The sequence below is a fragment of the Colletotrichum costaricense genome (assembly GCF_030867565.1).
Source record: "Colletotrichum costaricense strain IMI 309622 chromosome Unknown Scaffold_6.1, whole genome shotgun sequence".
Classification (NCBI taxonomy): Eukaryota; Fungi; Ascomycota; class Sordariomycetes; order Glomerellales; family Glomerellaceae; genus Colletotrichum; species Colletotrichum costaricense.
The window spans coordinates 1856069-1876489 of record NW_026848235.1 but is presented as its reverse complement, the minus strand read 5'-3'; the positions used below and the strand labels follow the sequence as shown (position 1 = coordinate 1876489).

General features: G+C 53.7%; 9 protein-coding genes across 9 annotated transcripts; 3 read left to right on the top strand and 6 right to left on the bottom strand.

The window, feature by feature from the left end:
- Positions 1 to 689: 689 nt before the first annotated feature.
- CCOS01_06835 (uncharacterized protein) lies at positions 690 to 971 on the bottom strand (the record flags this gene model as incomplete). Its single annotated transcript, XM_060455003.1, has 1 exon — positions 690 to 971. One exon carries the CDS (start codon positions 969 to 971, stop codon positions 690 to 692), a length of 282 nt encoding a protein of 93 aa, XP_060314703.1.
- A 1267-nt stretch (positions 972 to 2238) lies between these two features.
- Positions 2239 to 4037, bottom strand: CCOS01_06834 (uncharacterized protein; the record flags this gene model as incomplete). The annotated part of the gene is made up of 3 exons (XM_060455002.1): positions 2239 to 2793; positions 2854 to 3846; positions 3903 to 4037. The coding sequence occupies 3 exons, from the start codon at positions 4035 to 4037 to the stop codon at positions 2239 to 2241; spliced, it is 1683 nt and encodes a 560-aa protein (XP_060314702.1).
- Positions 4038 to 4206: 169 nt separating this feature from the next.
- Positions 4207 to 4913, bottom strand: CCOS01_06833 (uncharacterized protein; the record flags this gene model as incomplete). Its single annotated transcript, XM_060455001.1, has 2 exons — positions 4207 to 4606; positions 4639 to 4913. 2 exons carry the CDS (start codon positions 4911 to 4913, stop codon positions 4207 to 4209), a joined length of 675 nt encoding a protein of 224 aa, XP_060314701.1.
- Positions 4914 to 5161: 248 nt separating this feature from the next.
- Positions 5162 to 5365, bottom strand: CCOS01_06832 (uncharacterized protein; the record flags this gene model as incomplete). The annotated part of the gene is made up of 1 exon (XM_060455000.1): positions 5162 to 5365. One exon carries the CDS (start codon positions 5363 to 5365, stop codon positions 5162 to 5164), a length of 204 nt encoding a protein of 67 aa, XP_060314700.1.
- Positions 5366 to 7763: 2398 nt separating this feature from the next.
- CCOS01_06831 (uncharacterized protein) lies at positions 7764 to 8069 on the top strand (the record flags this gene model as incomplete). The annotated part of the gene is made up of 1 exon (XM_060454999.1): positions 7764 to 8069. One exon carries the CDS (start codon positions 7764 to 7766, stop codon positions 8067 to 8069), a length of 306 nt encoding a protein of 101 aa, XP_060314699.1.
- Positions 8070 to 9928: 1859 nt separating this feature from the next.
- On the top strand, positions 9929 to 10867 carry CCOS01_06830 (uncharacterized protein; the record flags this gene model as incomplete). The annotated part of the gene is made up of 3 exons (XM_060454998.1): positions 9929 to 10050; positions 10322 to 10346; positions 10529 to 10867. Coding segments are annotated over 3 exons (486 nt in total), but the record flags the coding sequence as incomplete, so codon positions are not given.
- Positions 10868 to 14191: 3324 nt separating this feature from the next.
- CCOS01_06829 (uncharacterized protein) lies at positions 14192 to 14919 on the bottom strand (the record flags this gene model as incomplete). Its single annotated transcript, XM_060454997.1, has 2 exons — positions 14192 to 14408; positions 14504 to 14919. 2 exons carry the CDS (start codon positions 14917 to 14919, stop codon positions 14192 to 14194), a joined length of 633 nt encoding a protein of 210 aa, XP_060314697.1.
- A 992-nt stretch (positions 14920 to 15911) lies between these two features.
- On the bottom strand, positions 15912 to 18595 carry CCOS01_06828 (uncharacterized protein; the record flags this gene model as incomplete). Its single annotated transcript, XM_060454996.1, has 3 exons — positions 15912 to 16210; positions 16316 to 17987; positions 18056 to 18595. Coding segments are annotated over 3 exons (2511 nt in total), but the record flags the coding sequence as incomplete, so codon positions are not given.
- A 923-nt stretch (positions 18596 to 19518) lies between these two features.
- Positions 19519 to 19823, top strand: CCOS01_06827 (uncharacterized protein; the record flags this gene model as incomplete). Its single annotated transcript, XM_060454995.1, has 2 exons — positions 19519 to 19672; positions 19738 to 19823. 2 exons carry the CDS (start codon positions 19519 to 19521, stop codon positions 19821 to 19823), a joined length of 240 nt encoding a protein of 79 aa, XP_060314695.1.
- Between the last annotated feature and the right edge of the window lie 598 nt (positions 19824 to 20421).

Here is a 20421-nt window from a genome sequence, read left to right as displayed (position 1 = left end):
AGCAGCTCGCGAGAGTTTTGGAACAGGAAATGGGCAAAATGGGCAACACAATGGACAAGAAACCTTACTCCGGGAAGCCGAAAATGCCAGGTCTTGGCGGCAAAGGGCGACAATCACAAAGTGCGCGGAAGCCGCTCTGCGGGGCCGCCGGCTGGGGTACCCACCACTCGCCGTCTCTTTCACATTCTGCCTCTCTGAGTCTACCTTACTTGTTGTGTACTCCGTAGGGAGAGAGACGGAGAGAATATCGTCGTCCTGACGTCTCTCCGCCCCCGTCTCCTCCTCCCCCTCTATCCGTACGTCCTCCGTACACATCAGGGTCCAAAGCGGACCATCACCAAGGCCGCGCGCAGGCAGGTAGGCAGGCACTGGGAGTCTGGCAGGCAGAAAAGTGTACCTACTCCGTAGCCTACGGGGATGATGCCCCGGGGAAACATCAAAGAGGGTACGGATACTTCAGTGAGGTTCTCATTTCCTTCTCGTCTCCCATTTTCCCCCACCCGTGCCACCCTTCTTTTGCCTGGCGCGCGCCGCCGCCGCCATGCTTGTCCCTACCCTTTTCTTTCTTTCTTCTGGCCCTGCGCGGCGTGCCTTGTGTCCCCTTGTCACAAAGGCACCGCGCTAGGTATGCCCCCCTCTGCGACAGTGCGACTAAAATCCCCCCATAACCTTGCAATGCCTCTTTGCGGTTACTGCAAAAAAGCTATGGGACTCTGACAGTTGAACCTCCCTCTGTGATCCTCTTTCCTTCTCCCCTCTCTCACTGTCAGTCTCTTAAGCCCCCCCCCCCCCCCCCCCCCCCCCCCCCCCCCAGTGATGGCCTCTTTTAAACACTTTCTTGCTACGATCCATCCCTCCCCCAGTCCCCTCCCCTTCCCCCCTTGACCCTGAACGGACCCGATATCCACTATCCCGTCTGAAAAGGGTAAAAGTTTCGACTTCTCAGGCTGCGGAAAAGCAGCATGTCGCATCCGGGCCAGAAGGGCCGCAGACACGGCCTGGCTGTGGATGGTAGTCGCTCTGCTCATCGTATGAGAACTCGAAGCGGGTGCTTTTATAGCGTACTTTTCTTGCCGGTGTGGGTATCCACCACCACCACCCGCGCCGCCGTTGAGGAAAAGCCACACCCGCAACCGCAGCGCAGGGCACATCTTTCTTCTCTCCCTCCATGCCATCTGGTCTGCCTTTCCTGGTCTCCGGGTCGTTCATACCCTTCCCACAGCCCAATCACCCTCGCCTTCGCCCGTTCCTGGGCAGTAGGGGGGCAGGAGGAAGAGAGGGCACGGACGGGGCGCCCGTTGAAGAGGGCTAGCCCCCCCCCCCCCGGCGGGACCCTCCCTCCAGCCCGACATGAAGCATGAACATGGGTTTGATGTGACGAACAAGGCGTGCTAACTCGTCTCTCAACGTCGTCGTAATTGCTGTTCGACAGTGGTGTAGCAGTAGAAGAGGAGAACAAGTCGCTTTATTTCTCTTGGCGTATCCTGATGACGATGGCATGAATGGGCCAAAGTACGGGTAGATGAGCTGTCTTCCCCCAGTCCATGGTCATGAGACGACTCCGAGCGTAGTCTCGTTACATTGGGCGCGTCGGCGAGTGCGAATGCTGCCTTGGTCCCGAGAACTCGGAAATCCTGCCTGGAGATAGATGAGTTGCGAGTTTTGGCCCATCCCACAGTGTCATGACAGGCAGGCGGATTGGACGGCGTCGTCGGGTAATAGCATCGGTAGGTATCAAGGCAGCCTATTCGTAATGGCTGAGGACATCGACATGGAAGATTCGCGACGATGGCGAAGGAAGCTCGCGACTGATGTAGTTGGCCTTGTGTGCACAGGGGTTCAATGTAAGGTGATATTTGATGAGTGTATGTTTTTAAGTAATTGTTGCAAATGGCATACATGAATATAGACAGTGAAATTTAAAGGTACGCGAGATAATGATATGCGGAACGCAGAAGAGCCCTTGCCGCCTGTCGTCCTCCTTTCCCTCCCAGGATGAGAAACCATACGAAATGAGTGGTATCTTTTCAGCCAAAACAAGAAATCCAAGACCAAAACAAAAGGAAACAGAATGCAAAATGACAAGGAACAATCTATACGTCGTCACAGCCGCTTGGGCTTGGGAATAGCATGCTAGGGCCAACCTCGTAGGAGGCTACCGTCGGAAGAAGTGAAGGTCACCATCACAGGTGGTGTTGATTTGTGCGTCGTAGATTTTGTCTGAACCTCGACGATTCTTCAGGCCAACTTGGGCTTGGGTGCCACGCGTGCTCTGACGGCCCTAGGCTTTGCTGGTGCTCTTTTCTTGGCAGGCTGCTTGCCCTTGGACTTGCTGGACGAGGATGCCGTCTCTTCCTCGGGGCTCTCCTCCTCCATCTTGATCTCTACTTGGCGGCCGCGTGGGCGAGCTCTGGCCACCGTCTTGAATATGGGTTCTTCGTCGACACCGTCTTCGGGATCCTCGCCGCGGTACTCATATATTTCATCGAGTATCTGTTGTCGCTGCTCTGGGTTCTGCTGTAAGTCGACTGTGTCGTCAAGCAGGACAGCGCTGCTCGTGGCGAGGTTTCTCAGGCGGGTTTTCTGCTTCTTTGTTCTCCGCGACTTCCCCGGCTGAGTAGTAGGCTCGGCTGTGTAGCCAGAATCTACCATGCCACGCTCGACTGCCAGGTACTCAACGTCGCTTGCGCCCCACGCAGTTGTTTGTCCGCCGCCGAGCTCCTTAAACTTGCGATGGACCATCTTGAAATAGTAAGCATCGACGTGATCGAACGCCATTTTGAGTTTATGTCTCTGGTATCTTGTTAGTTATATTGCTCACAAAAATATCCCAACACCATGAAGGTGACTTACATCTCTGAGTGACCACTCCAGAAAGTTGGATCTTCCTCTGGTCACCTGCATTTGCAAACGTGCAGCAGAGCTTGTCATCCCGAACCTCTCTCTGTGCTCACCCGCAATGACTTCCCACATTCCGGTGCCCTTGTTACCTGAGAGAATCATGTCCCTTTGACGATGGAAGAGGAAGGCGACGTCTTCAGGGCATTCCGGCTTGACGACGAATTCATCAGGGAGCGAGTCAATATGCGCCATCTCGTCATCGGCGGTCGGCTCTTCAGATGATTCTGCCTCGGACTGTTCCCCTCGACCTCTAACGCGAGGAGATCTTTGGCACCGGCCCGCTGCTTGTTGGTTGTTTTGACGGGCTCGGGTAGGTCCTCGAACGACCTCGGGGCGTTGTATCTGTGTGCTTGGAAGGGCGTATCCCATGTAACGTCTTCTGGTGGCTTCAGACTTGAAGGATGTGATATCGGAGTCCTCTACCCAAGTGTGAGTCGGCGGCTGGGCATAGTACTGTGCCTGGGCTTGCGAAGGATGCGGAATTTGTCCCATGGACAGCTCGCCCATGATAGGCTGCGGCTGCATCATTTGCTGCTGAGGTTGAGACATGTAGTAGCCGTGGGGTGGCATCTGAGGGGACATGGAGCCCTGGTCCGATTGAGGTTGCGCGGAAACTGTGTAGTTACCAAAGTAGTAGTCTTCAGGAGGTTCGCGTTCGTGCTCAGGCTCTGCTTGGATGTAGTTCATCTCGAAATGACTCTCGGTTGTGGGAGGGTTCATGGCCATCGGAGAGCCAACCTGGCTCTGAGGAGCACTCATGGCAACAGTGTTATGCCAAGCCATCCTGGAGGATCCGGAAGGACTGGACTGGGGCTGCATAGGAGCCATCGCTGATGGGTACTGGGGAAGAGTTGTTGTTTGTTGCATGCAGGGCGAGCCGCCACCAGATACTGGAGTCAACATGTGGGATTCACCGAGTTGCGGCTGATGGTTGAAAGTTGTGACCTTGTATCTGTCAGACAAGCCTGAGGAGCCACTCAAGGATATATATGTCGACTTACAGCAAATGGAGGGCTTCTGAGGTCTGGGTAGATTGTGGTAGGAGGCTGTGCCACCGAGGTGCGCCTGCTGGGCATGGGGTCTGATATTCCGTCTGAATGCATAGTGGTTTGTTCGACGTAGTTCTGGCTCGCCATGATCGAGTGGATGACCAGGAGGAGTTGTGGACAATCGAGGTAGGTGTGGAATGTGAAAGTGAAAGTGTTGTTGTGGAGGGTGATGTGTAAGTGGCAATGGGGATATTCCAAAGACTTGGATGTGGGCAAGAGCTTTGATAGTTTATGGTTGTGTGAAGCTTGTCTTGTCTTATAGGAGGATAAGAAGGGGGGAGATGGACAGTAATAAAGAATTCAAAGAGTCACTGAAGTCTGCCTCTCCGTAATTGGACTTGTCAAGTGGGATGGATGAGAAGAGAGCCTCGCGAGGACGAGATGGCCGCGGCCTATTAATGACGAGCAAAGTGGACAGCGATGGTGCCGATCCAAAGGTTTGTATTTTTTCGCAAGGGGAGCCTGCCAGTCGAGACGATTTGAACGAGTGCCACTCTCCAGGATAGAAAGCAGCGGGGACCATCGCCAGGGTTCGAGAAAAGGGACAGGGGGAAGGATAGTGTACACGAGGTACATGAGGCCGTTGTAGTCTGGAAGGTAAGGTAGGTGTAGGTAGGGCCGGCACACAGACCAAGAGAGCAGGAGACGAGGAAGAGCAGGAGGAGGGGTTAGGCAGGACAGGCAGGACAAGCACAGTACAGCAGACAGAAGAGACGGTGACAGATAGAGGCAGAACCAGAGACAGAGACAGACTTGCATGCGGGGGCATGGGTGTGGGTGGTTCCTCGCAGACGATAGCCGCCCGGGGCTGGTATGTACGGGTACGCAGTAGTGCAACTCTGTAGATGCGGGTCGATTCAGTCGGCCGAGCAGCTTTGGGGTCTTGTCTTGGGGCTTGGGGGGGGGGGGGGCGTGTGTCTGGAAAGACCAGATAGAGCGAGGGAAAGAGAGAAAAAAGGGCATGGGGCGTGTGTATCCACAACTCCATGGATGGGGGTAAAAGAGAAAGAGCAGGGGATAGAGCGAAAGATTCTGAGAGGCTACCATTGCCAGCAAGAACCACACCTCACACATACCTACATACACGATAGAGTAGTAGCAGAGCAGCAGCAGCAGTCCCAATGACATGACAGTCACACTCGCAGATGCAGCCCAGTCCAGCCCAGTAGGCTGTATCCGTAGCGATGTTACAGCCCACCGGAGCAGGACGTCTACCAGTCTCCCAGAAACTCGTCCAATGTACTCCGTACGCAGTAGAGTAGTTTGCTCTGTCTCACATCTGTCTCTTTCCGTGCGGCCGCCTTACAGCGCCTAAATGGGTGACAGGTGTGGGACGGGTGGGGAAGAGAACGACTGATAGAGCAAGGCTCAGCATAGTAGGTAGAGCTTGATAGTGAGTCCGAGCCTCGGAGCATACATACCTACCTAGTCTTGCACTTCTCGATTATTTGAAGGTACCAATGAGAGTGGCGAAGGGTATAAGTCGGTCGCAGTACAGAGTGAAGAGGACAACCGCTTATTTCTATGGCCTGGCTCGTCCGACATTGATACGTCTTTGTTTTCTGGAGCCTGTGTGCTTCGACATCCAGGCCTACCAGCATCTTCCTCTCACTCGGCTACCTGGACTTCGTAAAGTAGAAGGAGCAAAGTTATTGGGCTGATTTGTACTTACGTGAATGGCGCGGACAGGTAGGTAGATGGGGTCTAGAATATATTAAACGTCCATTGGCGATGGAGACGCTCGATATGTGATGCTCCTCGTTCGCGGGCGAAGAATCCCAAAGGAGGGGGGGGGGGGGATGAGCGTTGACCTGCGCCAGATGTGCTGCCTTCTCTGATGGATCTTAGATCGTACGGGTGCACGGTACACAGCTTTTCTCTCTCTCTCTTTTCCTCTCTCCCTCTCTCTCCCTCTCTCTCCCTCTCTCTCTCTCTCTCTCTCTCTAGCTGTAAGGCAGAGCATGTCAGGGATTAGGATCGGCAATGGGGTCTAATTCAGCGTGACAGAAAAAAAACCCGTCGATTCCGCTGCTCTGATTCCCTTGAGCCATGATGAATGTACTCGGATGGGGGCGGAAAGCATTGTCTACCTAGGCCATGATCCTTGATAGCATTGTGTACTGGTAGTCAGTATCCGAGATGACAGACTTGGGCAACAAGGCGGCATCAAGGAAGTAGTGTAGCACGGAAGCTGTAGCAGAAGAAACGACACGGGCACAGGCTAACTCCTGCTGGGGTTGTGGGATAACTCGGCTCTTTCTTCCCCCATACACAGTACGAGGACCAGTTACTTGGGACAACCCCGCCAGCCGGAGGTTACAGTGGATGGTAGGGCTCTCGCTGTACTTTGGAAAGTGCAGAATCGAGATGGACTTACCGGAGTTGTGTTTTCGAAAAGCAATGTTATCAAGTCTAAATGCTGGAAGGGTATTGTGTTTGGTGTGGGAGAAATACAGACTTGGATTGAAGTGTGGGTGACTGTAGTAGAACGGGTGACATTGTGACGTCTGGGAGCTATCAATCTGCGTCCGAGTTGCACATTACGCACGTAGTTACGCACGTAAAGGACCCAGATATGCCAAGATTGACGTGGACCATTACAACGGGGTTGCCCCGGGACGGGACTGATACGGGTTTGCTCCCGTGGTGGATTAGTTGATAGACGAGAAAAGAGGAATCAAATCGATCTTGACGCTATATTAGTGGGTGAACTCCCTGCTCTTAGTGCATCTCGATCCGATTGGAGAGAGATGCGGACAGAGTATAGCATTGAGGAAGTCTTAGAAATGTTAGCCATTTCCCGGCGATGGCAGGCATGACAATGCGAGTGCCAGTCGGTAAGGTGTAGTGATATGTGTCAAAGAGAGGCGATGGCGTATTATGTAGAGTTCAATTATTTAACAAGTGTGGAGGTTGAAAATGTCGGAGCATAATTCCGGGGCTCAGGTAATGCAATGTCCATCCGCTTACGGTAGCTGGAATGACCCGGTAATCAAACTCGCGAAAAAAGGCACAGTAAAATAATCAACGAAGAAAAATAAGGAAGTTGTGAGGATGTGCTACACTCGATGTCGGGAGCTGTCCCTGGTCGGCGTTTCGGGTCCGGGTCGACTTCAAAACGGGGGTTGGTGAAGAGAGAAAGAGGAAGAGAGGGAAGGCAAAGGATGTGTGAGTGAGGTGAGCATGGACTCCGTCTGTACTTCGGGGGTCGAGCCAAAGAGACTCAACAGAGGACAACGGCCGAGTCCACGGGTGTCATTGCATGAACCGTGTGATTGGCTCCATGAGCGGCCGCAACGGGGTCGGCAACCTGGGAAAGCCGGGGGTAGGAAAAGGCAAGTGGGGACGTTCATCTTGCGGTACGTATCGTGCGTGTGCCTGCCTCATTCTCATTCTAATTCTCATTCTGCTGCTTATTCCCATTCTCGTCTAGGTCCTGAGTGAGTCTTTCCTTCCGTCCCGACTCCCTGCGGCCTTTCTGCCTTCTTGACTTCCTGCTGTGCGGCGTGCCTGCCTTCCATTCGACACATGCGACGTACCGCACCTATACGTACCCAAGTAAGTAGGTACCTGCCTACCTACCTTACCCGTCTGTCTGCGTGCGTCAACTGTGCCGTCCTTGAGCCGGGTCCGCTCCTTCACCTTCTCCAGTCCAGGCAGGTCCAGTTTCCTGGAGTTCAGCATTCAGATAACTGACTCTTCCTAACCGGCGCATTGTTGCCTTGATTTTAATCATCACATGGTCAATGAGTCTAAGAGCTGACATGTGTCTTTACCACCAAATCCTTTTCCACTTGTGAAAACCTTGACTCAATGATAGGTCAGAAACTTAGAATCTCTTCCGGCGACACTTCCCAAGGTACATTATACTGTGACTCTCCTCTCTCTCATATCTGTCACATTTGCCTACTTGCTATCAGTTTCGTGGGCGGGACCCTTACGATAGCTAAGGGTACCGTTGCCGAAATCTGCATTGCCCTAAGGTCTGGTCACCTCAGGCCCGCCCTACGCCAAGAGTCGCGGAACAGAACGGCCAGTGCCCAGCTGCCCCCAGCACCACCAGGTGGGAATCTTCGAGAGACAGGGGTGGCGGGGGGTATCCCTAAGATAGACCTCTGATGTTTGGGCGTGTGGGTTTTGAGGCTGCAATTCCTCGGACAAAGCGGGGGCTCAGTTTTCGTAGGCCTCGCTTGTCGACCTTTACTCCCCGTCGCTGGGTGTGACCGGGACGCGTCCCGTCAACTTAGAGTCTTGGACATTGCTTGAGTGGGCACCGAACTGGACCGCACTGGAGTGGGCTGGAGTCACTGGAAGAACCTGGGCCCTTCAGGATGGAATTGCTTAAACTGTTATCCGAGAACTAGGTACTCGTCGTTGAAATTGCCTTCTTTCTGGACTACCTTGCTCTTCTCTTCCCAGCGTCCAGAGAGACATGCTCATGTCAGGCCATGGCTCGTTAGAAAAAAGAAAAGAGTCAGGGGGGCTTCCCTTGCCCGTGCAGAACTTGTTGCAGCATCGGTAAACACGCGCCAGTGGAACAAAGCTTTCACATTGTCTCGACTCTCGCCTCCCACCATGGCATTGAGTCTCCATGTTATTCCCATTCCTTGGCCACGGCGATTATTATGCGATCAAGCCACTGTCGATCAAGGCAAGCATACATGCTTCGTACAATGCCAGGCCATGCACCCTGGTATACGCACCTATCCAAGCTAGCATAGTGAAGGCAGTGATGGCATACGGAGTACTCTGCTTTGAACTGGGCAGTCCCCACAAGCTTGATGGACACGGGACCAGCAACTTCACAATAAAGGCGACAGAGGATTGGACACACGAGCGGGAAGAGGCGGGAACCGTTCGATCTGGAGGGTCCATAGGCATAAGCTGCCGCCCGCCACGATCTGAGATCCATTTCGTGCCACGAGAGGGTTGCCGCATAATCTGGCTGACCGGCACAGACACTGGTTTCTTTTGTGAATACTCGGAGTATCCCGCCCGTACCTTCGTACAGTTGATGTCTTACTATGGGGATGGAAGCCGAATTGAGGGGGGTCCCGATCACAGACTCGATTCTGAACTTCTGAAGAACCGGTTGATGCCATGCCTGCCCCCACACAGCCGGCGTTCATGCCCTCCCCCCTGCCTGGCTTGAAGCTCGTTCGAAAAAAGGGTGAGTTGCCACAAGGCAAGGGAAGAATGGGCTGATATTGACTACGGTGCATGCAACTTTGAGACCCTCGACCATGCCTTTTGATTGAGCAGGAAAGAACAATAGCCACGTATGGCCGCCGGTGCGAAACAAGAGGAGAGGAACGCGACTTTGCTGCAGAGAGGGAGGGGGAAAACGGACGCTGAGCCAATACGCTCAGTTCTCATCTCTTTGGTCGTCAGGGATATCCTTACACAGTACTAGCGCGGACCCGACAGACTGGTTCGCGCTACTTTAGCGTCAGAACTAGATACAGCCCACCCTCATTAAAGGCTATCATTGGCTCGCCTCGGAGGCATTTCGTCAGGGCCACCGGGATAAGTCTGAAGCCTGAGGCCACAATTATACTACCCATCACACCCCTCCCCCCATATCTTCCCCTCCCACTTTGGGTACGTACTCCGTACCTACCGTCGATTCCCTTTTGGTTCACCCTACCCCTACCGTGCCTTCTCCACTTCCACGAGCACACCTCACTGGTCAGAAGCCGATCCCTTTCTTCGGACTTAGCGCGCGTCTGTTCTTTCGAATTGAAGCTTAAGCACATCCAACCACTCATGGTGTCGCTAGTGACTCCCAGATAAACCATTTTCACTTCCAACAAGCGGCCAGACTTCATCCCCAACAGCGCAAGGTCAACAGAACGCAACTTTGTCAACTTTTTAACCGCGATATCACACACCCACCCACATTCTTCCAGACTTCACACGCCGCTGCCTCGTAGCTACCTGCTATCACACGCATTCTTCCACACCACCTGCGCCTTGCTGCAGAAACGTGCCCCAACTTTGTTGCTCCTGGCCGCTCCCTTCCTCGATCCCATGGTTCCAGATGCGGGTACTGTACCGGAAGCCATGACGCATCCTTGATGAGCCAAGTCAAGCTGAACCTGTACGTTCTGCCTCGAGGAGAGACGATTGAGGCCGTCTGCCTTCGCGTGCCGGCCCTTCCTCACGTTCCTCAGACCGATGGTACCTTGCAGATCGCCATTCTATGGATAGATGCCGAAACAGAAGACTGAGGTGCAGTCTGATCCTTTGGCCTTTCTAAGCCCCCCAGCCCGTGCCACGTTGAGGTTCGAGGAGACCGCTGTGCCGCCTTAGCCTCTCAGTCCCACTCTCTTCGACATGTCGTTACCATGATATCTCCCATTCGGTTGTAGGAACGACCGCTTGATGAGTCCCGAGGTGCGACATCAGAAGCAGGCGACATGGCTGCAAGCCCGAGGTCAACTCTCCCTGCTCATGGTCGCTTCTCTGGTCGTCGACTTTTCCAAAGGAAAACCTTACCGGCCGCAAACAGCCTAATGAGGAACTGGCCGTATCCCCATTCCCTGGAATTTTACGCTCTTAGCGCCCAGGTCGCATAGTTCGTCGCCCCCATTGGTCGTCACTGCCTCATCACGCCGTTGGTCGCGTCTGTAACTGTCCCTGACGCGGTTGTGGTCGTCCATATTCACAACCTAGGTCCAAATCAAGCCAACACTGCCTCTTCTTCGCCTGAATTTCTGGTTTGCGTTGCATTGCGCATTGTCATGCACTTTGAGCGCTTCCGGTCTCTCGGGTCGCGAAGGCAGCTGGTCTCCGGCAAGCGTCCTACTGGATATGCCAGGAAACAGGTATCCACCGCAAAGCATCGTCTGCTAGGGTTTTGGTACTGCAAATTGTCTCGGTCCGTCTTCAAGCAAGTCAACACATTCTGGCGGTAAAACAGCATCAAACCAGCCGAGAGTAAACGAACTTCCTTTGATTGGACGGGGTGACAAACTGTCTGGACGTGGCAACCTCCATCTTCATGCCAAGCCATGCTATGGATTCGAGAACCCTGACCAGAGGTGTCCGTCCGAGGCACCGAAGTACGCTCAGACTGACAGCGATCTTGCCGCTCGCCATGTGAGCTTTCCGTCCGAGATTTCCAGTGGGCAGTGGTTCGATGACGCTTGCCATCGCTGCACCGTGCAGCCCCGAGACTCCACCATCCATTCCATTGCAATCAACGAAGTCTAACGCCCCCCCTGGACGAGGATTTGCTGGTCATTCCTAGGGCACCGTGAGAAAAGCCCGAGGGTACAAGGAGATACACCAGGAGATTTCTTCCACTCTTTCAAGGTCTCTCCCGGCCACATGCGGAACAGGGTACGCTCCACGCTGGGTTTTTGGGCGTCCATTCGGCTTCCAGGGCATGAGCTCTTTGCGGCTAGAAGCGTGTATCATGGAAATCCGTACTTGATCCTAGACCTTGGGCAGCTTTATTCTCACTGAAGAACTGCTCAATGAAGGCAATCACAGTTACTCATTCTGGAAAAAGGCGCAGCGATGGTAGCTGACAACTGGGTAACCGGACGGACTCGCCCCCCCCCCCCCCTCCCCCGTCGGACGCTGATCTGAAATCCCCATAGGCAAGCCCTGCTACACCCACGCGAGGTTTCCATACACACAAATACTTCCTGGGGGGCGGCGCCTTGTATTTGTGGTGTCTGCCTGCTCGTCAACCATTGGAGAAACGAGGCAAACCACCTATCTTCAGTGATGGTGGTCCTCTTTACACGGTAACCTGCTGTTACCATCTTCCCCGGCTCCCGCGAATCAAGGACGGCACAACCGGTCCGCGGCGTGACGAGATTCTGCAGTTGTCATGGATTGACATTCTCCGGGACTTCGCCGTTCAGGAGAGGGGGTGGACATACTGGAAGCCGCGGTGGTTCTGTGGAAGAGCTGCCAGGAGTGGTCAAGTGTGGACAAAGGTGGGCGTTAGGCCCTCCGCCGGTTGCGCCCGTAAGAACATCTTTCTCCATGTCGCATCTGGAACAGCGGCAAAACGGTCCCCGAGGAAAGAAAGGAATCCCTTCTGCCCCCCTTTCCAGGGTCAAGCTTTGTGGTTGCGTGGGAATGTCGAACCAGACAATGGTCTGAAAGATTCGCAAAAGGCGCAGCCGCCACCACCACTACACGACCTCATCCATCTGCAGGATGGGCATACGAAGAGGGGGAGAATACCATCTCAAAACCTTCGGCAATTAATTTCAGCCCCCAATGCTGCTCATCGCTGTCCGGTATCATGTCTCTACCCGAGCCGTTGACTGCGAGGCTACAACCAACGGCCGTAACGATTGCTCCGGTCGTTTCAAAAGCCGCTGCTGGTGTGCGCGCTCTCGCTACGCCTCTGTGGGGATAATCAGCACTCTAATCTGTACAAGAAACTCGAGTGTACATTACCGGGGAAGCTCTCTCTCTCTCATCCGATCTCGAGTTGTGGGCAGGGCGGTGTTGAGTCAATTTCCAGTCTGGCCCACTCCCAGCACTGAACTGGTCATCACTACGGATACTACCCCTCGTTGAACGAATATGGTTACGTCGGCACAGTTTGGTGACGGATTTTGAGCGATGTTGTTCTTGGTAGAGAATAACGCCTCGCAAGGCATTCTCTTTCGATTTGGCCTTCTACCTTATAGCTCATTGATCACGTTGTTTTGACTGGTCGTCAATCCACGAGGCCACAACAGAGGCCCGAAAAGGCGGCCAAGTGCCTGCAAAGCCCCCTCCTTGCTGCCCCGGCGACTCCGGGTATCGGCGAAGGAGAACTCGCTGCCAAGAAGAAAATTTTCATGGGCAATCCAAAAGTGTACAGTTTTCGCGGTCAACTTCAGAAGCTATCGCGAGGGCGTATTAGGGTGCCCGAGTGGTCATCGCCAGCAGCCCCTCCAGCACACACGTGTTGAGGCCTTTGAGGTCTCTCTCTGCACCCCAATATTTCGGCCGCAGTATTGGAGCTGATGTCGGGGTGCAGAATCCTTTGCTACTTTTTGCAATCCTCCTCTTCCGCAACTACAGCATTCCCGGAGCTGCAGCTGCGCCGCTTCAGCGGTCAAACGGGCACTCTCTTCAGCTTGTCTGCAGGAACAAGGCATTTGAAACGTCATTTCAACCTCCCGTCAAACTTGTTTCTATTTCGTATTCTGTCTATTCTGTCCTATTCCTATCTTGTGGTAAAAAAGCGTTCCAAGTGGCGGAGCGTCGAGCCCCACGGGTGAGGCTGTGAAGCCCTTTTGCGTGGGAGAGAAACACCATTTGCCAACAACACCAACACCCAAACAGCCCCCAACGACTTCCGACCACGCCCAAAGCAGAAGACAGAACAACCCTTTCGTGCTCCGACCAACGATAGACGACGGAAGCGCACCATGAACCCGTCATCTTCTCCTTTCGTATCCACAAGCGTCAAACAAGCGCAGAACTTCCCATCAATACGTTACACACACTCGAAGCCATCGTTTCCGCATCCACTCGACAGCCCCCTTCCCCTCTTCTTCCTCCACGCGGTCGAGAATAGTAGCCAGACAAGACACAGCCCGCCATCATCTAAGGTTAATCCCGGCCGCCACTCCCGTTGCCACGGGCGGCGCAGAACCACGAGAGAGACAGAGACGTCTACGGAGCGTTTACCGCAGGCTGTTGGTAAAGCCCATCATGACTGGTTCTTTGTTCGCCAGGCTAGGATACCATCACCCTCGAGGAGCGTGCAATGATTCGTCCCCTTTCCATGATGACTCGTTTGCCTGATATCGTGCCTCATATCGATCCCTTCGCCAGAACGAAACGGACTCAGTCACAGGGCGCAGGGCCGAGCGAACGAAAGTTGAGAACACGGCGAATCAGAGCAGCTAGACCAACATCCCTCACGCCTTCGCCCTGGTTCGATTCTCTCGTCACCTCTTGGCCCCCCTTATTCCATGAGTAGAAAGTTGACAAAGTAGACGAAAGGTGTGTGTCTAGACCGGTGAAACCTGTCCATTCTTGCCTTCCTATTCGACGGGGAGTGAAAAGAAGGCATCTTTAGTCCCTGCTATGATGGAGATACCGGATGAACGCCCTCGCTCTCGTCCAAGCGAACCATGGCCCCCCTCCCCTTCCCCTTTACCCCATGATCCCATCATCTCGCCGCCCCTCTCGCCAGCCCTACCATTTTCTTTCCAAACGATGAAACAAGCGACGATGGTGATATTTCCAACGCCCTCGAGAAAGAAAGATACTTGTCAAGCTTGTACCGATACAAGATGCAAAGCCCAGAACCCCTCCTTGACTCTTTGACTCCTCGATGATACCCCCCTTCCAGTACAACAGGCAGGGCGGAGACTGCCACAATCGTCAGATACTTGCTTGTCCTTTCCTTCTCCCCACCGCCGCGCCATTACAGCCACGTTGCGGCCGTCGAACAAAACATGAATGTAGAGGGTAACCTGGCTAGTGTGCCTGTACCATTGACCATACATCATCAGCCTGGCCTGTTGGGCCGTCACATAAGCGACCCGCGGCTCTCTAGCGAATAGGAGCTACCTCCGAGCTACTTTGAAAAAGCCTTCAATCTCCCTTGGTCAATGGAGCCCTTTACGAGGCAGAGGAGAAGAAGGGGCCTAGAGGGGAAGAGAGTCCTCGGACTTTCTCTCGATACCCGCTCCAATGTGACTCTCATTGCTCCATGTGATGATTGGCAATCGAATGCTCTCAGGTCTAGGAACCTATCATTCACGCGAACGTGCCCATCGTCATCGCCGTCGTGACCATCGTTCGTCCACTTCGTAATCGTAAGGCGGAACTGAGGGACATCATCACCCCCAAACTGCGTTCCTGACAGAGGGGAATGAATGGGGCCGTTGACGTTGAGCTGTTCGCCTGCTGACGCCCGCTGATGCCTGTTACGCTTGACAGCACTTTGGGCTGGTTGATTCCCATGTGAAGGTCCAATTAGGAAGGACATGATCATGTGTTCCTACGCATTGTCTACAGTCTCGGTGTCAGTGAGGTCATGATTATACGTAGTTCGAAGTAGACTCAGAGGGGGCATCGTCTGAATACTGACTCACCGCTGGACACATGTCAGACACCTCACTCATACATCCCCATTGTTTGACGACACATCCAAGGATTGGAGGGGGTTGTCATCGTATGCGTGGGGTGTTTTCAGTCTTCTCAGACACAGGCATCGACAGGTGTTACGGCAGAGAATTGCTTGAATTAATCTTGTTTATTTCGGAATTTCAAACAAAGCTACAGCTAATCACAGCGTTCTTTTGCGCAAGTGTGTGCCCATGGAAAAGAAACCTACACCTTCACCCGCTATTGCCAATGCTTTGATGATCCCAGAAAGGAGAAAAGAAACCAGACACTAGAGCCTCCGAGGAAAGAAATGAAAACGTACAAAACGACCGCCGAAGCCGAAGCCGCAACCCGATATCGCCTGATCATGTCGTGGAGCTCATTGTCGAATATACGCGTAATTATACCGTCATCAACAGACTGTGCTAGGAAACCCGAGATGTAAAAAAAAAAAAAAAATTGAGGCAAATAAGTGTAGTGTACCAACGAGAATCGCTTGTTGGTCGAGAGCTTCCATTCTGGGATACCAATGGCAAAAGCAGGTGTATAACGTAATAGAAAGAGTTCCGTCTTTCGCTGGTCCAAATATATCCGGTTGCAATGCAGTCGCAAAGCAGTAATGCTGCGCATCTCGGAGCATGGAAGGATCGCTGAGAGCTGCAAACCTAGTCACTCATCCCCGGACCCCAACGGAGGGGCCTAACAAACGTCTGCCGAAGGGGCATTCACTCACTCCTTTCTGGCAAGCTGTGATCGAGCTGTCCGCTGCTTATCTGCAGATCTTGAAACTCGCCCCAACGTATATGCTCTGCCTTCATTCGCACTCCTGTGGGGATGTTATAACGCAGTGGCTCTCCCATATCGTATCTCTGTCGACTTCTATGCACCCTCAAGTGGCTGCACAAAATTATAGTTGAAGTCCAAGAGGCCGTCTAGCATCCAATGCTGTGGGTCAAAGAAATCGTAATTGGTCTCGCCGTAGCTCATGCCGCTCAGCATGCTGTTGCTAGGTGGTTGACTTCCGATCCCGCCAGAGTTGCCAGGAGTAAGGGCTCCATTGGCAGCGAGCAGGCTGTTCGCTTGCAGTCCTTGGGTTGCCGGCATGAGAGTGCTGTCCAAATGGGTCGATGACGCTGAGGACTCGTTCGCTGAGTCTGGATTAGTAGGTTGTTTCATGGCTATTTCGGGTGGCACGTAGGTCAGTCATCACAGTCACACCGAAGAGAGACGTGGATGCAATGGCTCGAGCACTGGGTGGGGAGGGGATAGAGCTTTATAATTACCATCAATTGAACCTCTTCCTTGGGCTTGGTATTCTTCCCTCCATCGCCAGACAGAGTCGAATACAAGACTCATGCTATGGCGGCAGCGCACCTTGAGCTGTAAGGTGTCGTCAATGAGAAGTGGTGAATCGTCGTTGTCGTAGGAAGCCGTGCTGTTGTTATCGAGTCGAGCTCCGTTCCACATTTGCACCATTAGCTCTGCTAGACGCCACTGCAGGTCGTTGTTTACGACGCTCGTAGCACGAATGGCATTGATGGTCTGGTGGAAAAGATTGCGGCCACGATCGAAATCAATCGTTTTGGCAAAGAACGACCGCATGAGCTTGAGTAGGGCAAAACCCGCCGCGATCAACATCTGCTGGATGTAATTCGTCGCATAAAGCAGAATTGTTCCTGGGGAGTTCTGTCCGGGTGATGTGACCTTGTCGACCTCAAGAATGTTATCCAAGAAGCTTGTGGTAGCCCTCCAAAGACCCATCAGATCATCGATGTAGCCAGGTGTGGTACTCGAGTCAAAGAAGCCAGCTAGACGCAAATGGAGTGCTGCGGCTCGCATATGTAAGTTGACGATTGGCCCCAGATGCTGCGAAAGGACCGACGCCTGAAGTTCGTTAAAGTCCTTTCTGTAGACTCTCATCAACATGGCTCGATGTTCGTCACCGGCAACCCCGCGAGGATCACTAGCATTGCTGTACATTTCCTTGGACACTTTGTCGCAGAATCTTTCGACTTGGAGTCTAGCCTCCAATTCCGGCGTCAATCGGAAGGGGCCATCTTCGCCTCGTCGAACAGCCAAAGTCCAGTCGTACAGGGTCGATGCCGGCTGGCCGTAGCCAGTACCAATGGTCTGAGCCACAATATTGCAGACAGCCCATGTTGACACACGGTCATGCAGCTGCTCTTTGTTGAGGTCGACCGATACTCTGGAGAAGTCTTGACTGTGGTTTGGTCTATGTAGGCCAATGCCCGTCGCAACCTTCATCATAACACCACAAAGAATGTGCGTAGGATCGGCACTTGTCGTGCTTGTTGGTAGAGGCCAAGTGCATAGCAGACACAGAGCTTTGACGACGAAGTAGCTGCTGGGAACATCTCCAATGGTTGACCACAGCAATCTGGTCAGAGGTCCAGATATCGAGGTCAACAACGTAGTATCTGCGCTATATCGGCGAGCAGCGACCGAAATGATGGACCAAAACAAAAGGGCGTGTTGTTGGAAGTACTGGTCAGGCGTCTGTTGCGGGTTGAGGAAAGGCAAGAAAGGGTGGTAGTATGCGAAGAATTGGCTGAAGAGCTGATTGACTGACTCCTCGGTCAGGCGTACATTCTCCAGCTCGTGAGTGTAGCGTGGTAGGCTGTACGACCCTCCTCTCTTGAGGTGCAACAGCGAGGATACAGCCTCGTCGGAGCCCATTAGGGAAGGGTTTCTAGTGTGTGTGTACACGCTTGTCGCAACCGGGGACTGAAGGTCTTGTTCGTCCTCGTCGACGGTGTAACCCTGATTTTGGGCGCGTGCAATGTTGCGTCGCAACCTGTCGATTTCCTTCTCCATCTCGGCGTGCTTCGACCGCTTGCCTATGCGCTTGAAGTTGGACTCAATCTTACAGGAAAGCTTGAGGCGGTTACACCGTGAACAGCTCTGGAAAGGGTCTTGAACAACATCGCATCGCAACTATTCCAGAGGAAGCATGGTTAGTGGGGGTGACTCATGTCATGATTCTGGCCGGGGGGTTGACTCACTTTCTGTTGTCGACACTCGTTACATGCGCGCTTGACGCCGGGCTGGCGCTTTTTGGAATCAGGCTCGCCATTGTCATCGTCGTGACCGGCATTGCTGCCCGGACTGCTATCGAGGGCCATGCTGCTGTGCTTCCTCTTGGGAGGCCCATTGGGCGCATGACGGACGCTCATGGGACTTGTGGGCGAGACGGGCGTCGCCCCGCCGGCAGAGACGACGTCCATGCAGGGCACGGGGGACGGACAGTCGCGGTGAGACAAGACAAGACACGGCACAGGCGGGCGCGGGTGACCCCTCCCGGGCCGGGCGTGGCGTGAGGTGCGAACGGAGCTCGCAGGAAGAACTCGGCAATCGGAGATGTCCTGGACGGTGAGCGAGACTCGCTGGGGCGGCGGTCCGGTGTCGCGAGGTGCGTGTTGGAATTGTTGATGTGAGGTGGGAGCTGGCGCGGCCGAATGCGGAGGGCGGGGAAGAAGGTTGATTTTTGACCTGAGGAGCGAGGCAAGATTTGCAGTGGGAAGGTGGAAGGGGACCTCGTTGCGCCTGCCCAGCCGTTAGACTTTTGGAGGGGGACCAACGGGGGTGAATGGCTGAAAGGTGTCATCCCATTGGCTGGCTCGATCTGCAGTTTCCCCGCCCTTCACCTTCTGTGCTTCTGCAGCGGGCGGGGTGGGTGACAGAGTCTGTGAGAGTACTGAGCAATTCTGCCAGTTTACACATGACAACTTCCCAACCGGGAAAGGCGCATCGGGAACTCGGACCCGACTTGTACCGGTTCTTGTTTGTTCTTGCTCTTCCAATCTGCCCAGACCGTGCCCGGGCTGCTGTCAGAATAGTGCACAGACAGGCGGGATACTCCCCGGCACCCCAACTTCCAAGCCTCCGACCCAGGAGATAGCAATCTGAATTGACAGAGATAGCCAGAGTCGATATTGACGATAGCTGCTGGTCCGATATCGTCCTCTTTCTCTGCCTTTATCCACCCTCACTCGCCCTGCATCTGGGTACCTGTTCCCACGTTGTCCACTGCATTAATAGAGTAGCCAAGAGGAAGTCTCCATTGATGACAAGACAGAAAACCCAAAAGTGGAAATTCTAGGTGAAAATTGGGTCACCAAGCAGGTGAGCACCAGCCTAAGTGGCTGCTCTGAGGTCAAAAGGCGTGGGACTGTGACTAATCATATATGGTGGCCATGGGATGGGTAGGTGCAGTGTGCAGTTGCTGCTGCACACACGTTTGGCCCTTCCTCCCTGCCGTGGCCGTGGCAGAACTCAAGATTAACCTGCCGAAGAGTCTTAGAAGCTCATGATCAGACGAACACTCGTACCTGAGCAATTACGTGGAGAGACTGACTCGCGGATTTCCAGAAAATAAAAGTTGCTTTCCTTCTCAGTCGTCGTTCCCTTTCGTTAGTGCCCATCTTCAATATCGCCCATATCGCATCACCACCTACAAGTTGTAGCAATGCCCGAATCCGAAGCCAAGAAAGCGGCCAAACCGCCTCTGAAAGTCGAACTTGCACTACCCGCCGTATACCAGGGACACGGCTCTTACACTGAAAGCTCGAAAGGGGTCCGGGACGTCCAATTTGTGATGCCGGGATCACGGCCTAAGCAAGGTGAGCGAGGCTTTGTTTCTCGATGCCCATCGAGGCAACCAGATCGCAACTGATCATTCTTGCAGTCGATGTTCTCCAAGTAGACTCAACGGCTACATCGCAACCCTTCATTGACCCGGCTGTCTTTCAAAAATGGAGCGACAGGTCTTGATATCTACGTCGCTTCAAGTAGTACTATAGAAACTCAACCCCGATCTTATCGTATGCACTTTCGGGATTGCGACTGTCCATCACTGTCTTGGCAGAGATGCTTCATCCCGGATCCGAGCGCTAGGTGGCTGTTCCGGAACCTTTTTAGGCCCGGTAACAAAGCAGGTGCCTCTGCCCGCCGCCATCTGTCAAACTCGAGGCGCTCTAGCAAATAAAGTTGGGGAAATATGGGCACGCGTGCGCTCCGGTAACTGTGGCCGGCATCTCAAAACCCCAGAATTCCTCCCCGCGGCTCAATCTCGACCACTCTGGGATCCGATCCGGTGTCTGGTCTTAGGACCGTTCGGCTTGAGACCTGCTTGGCCATGATCCACTCTTCAAGGAAGACTGATGAACGTCGGAATTCACGTGGGGCCAAGTCCTCGGATTTGGAGTTGCAACAGTCCCACGTCCGGTCAGATCGATATTATCACACAGAGGTTCCGTCACAACTTTCATCCCAAATTTGGAATTCATCCAGCGACGGATAATTAGGATTGGATTTGCTGCATCGCCGTCACTGTTTTGAGCACGAAAGGATTCGCGACTGCACACAGGAC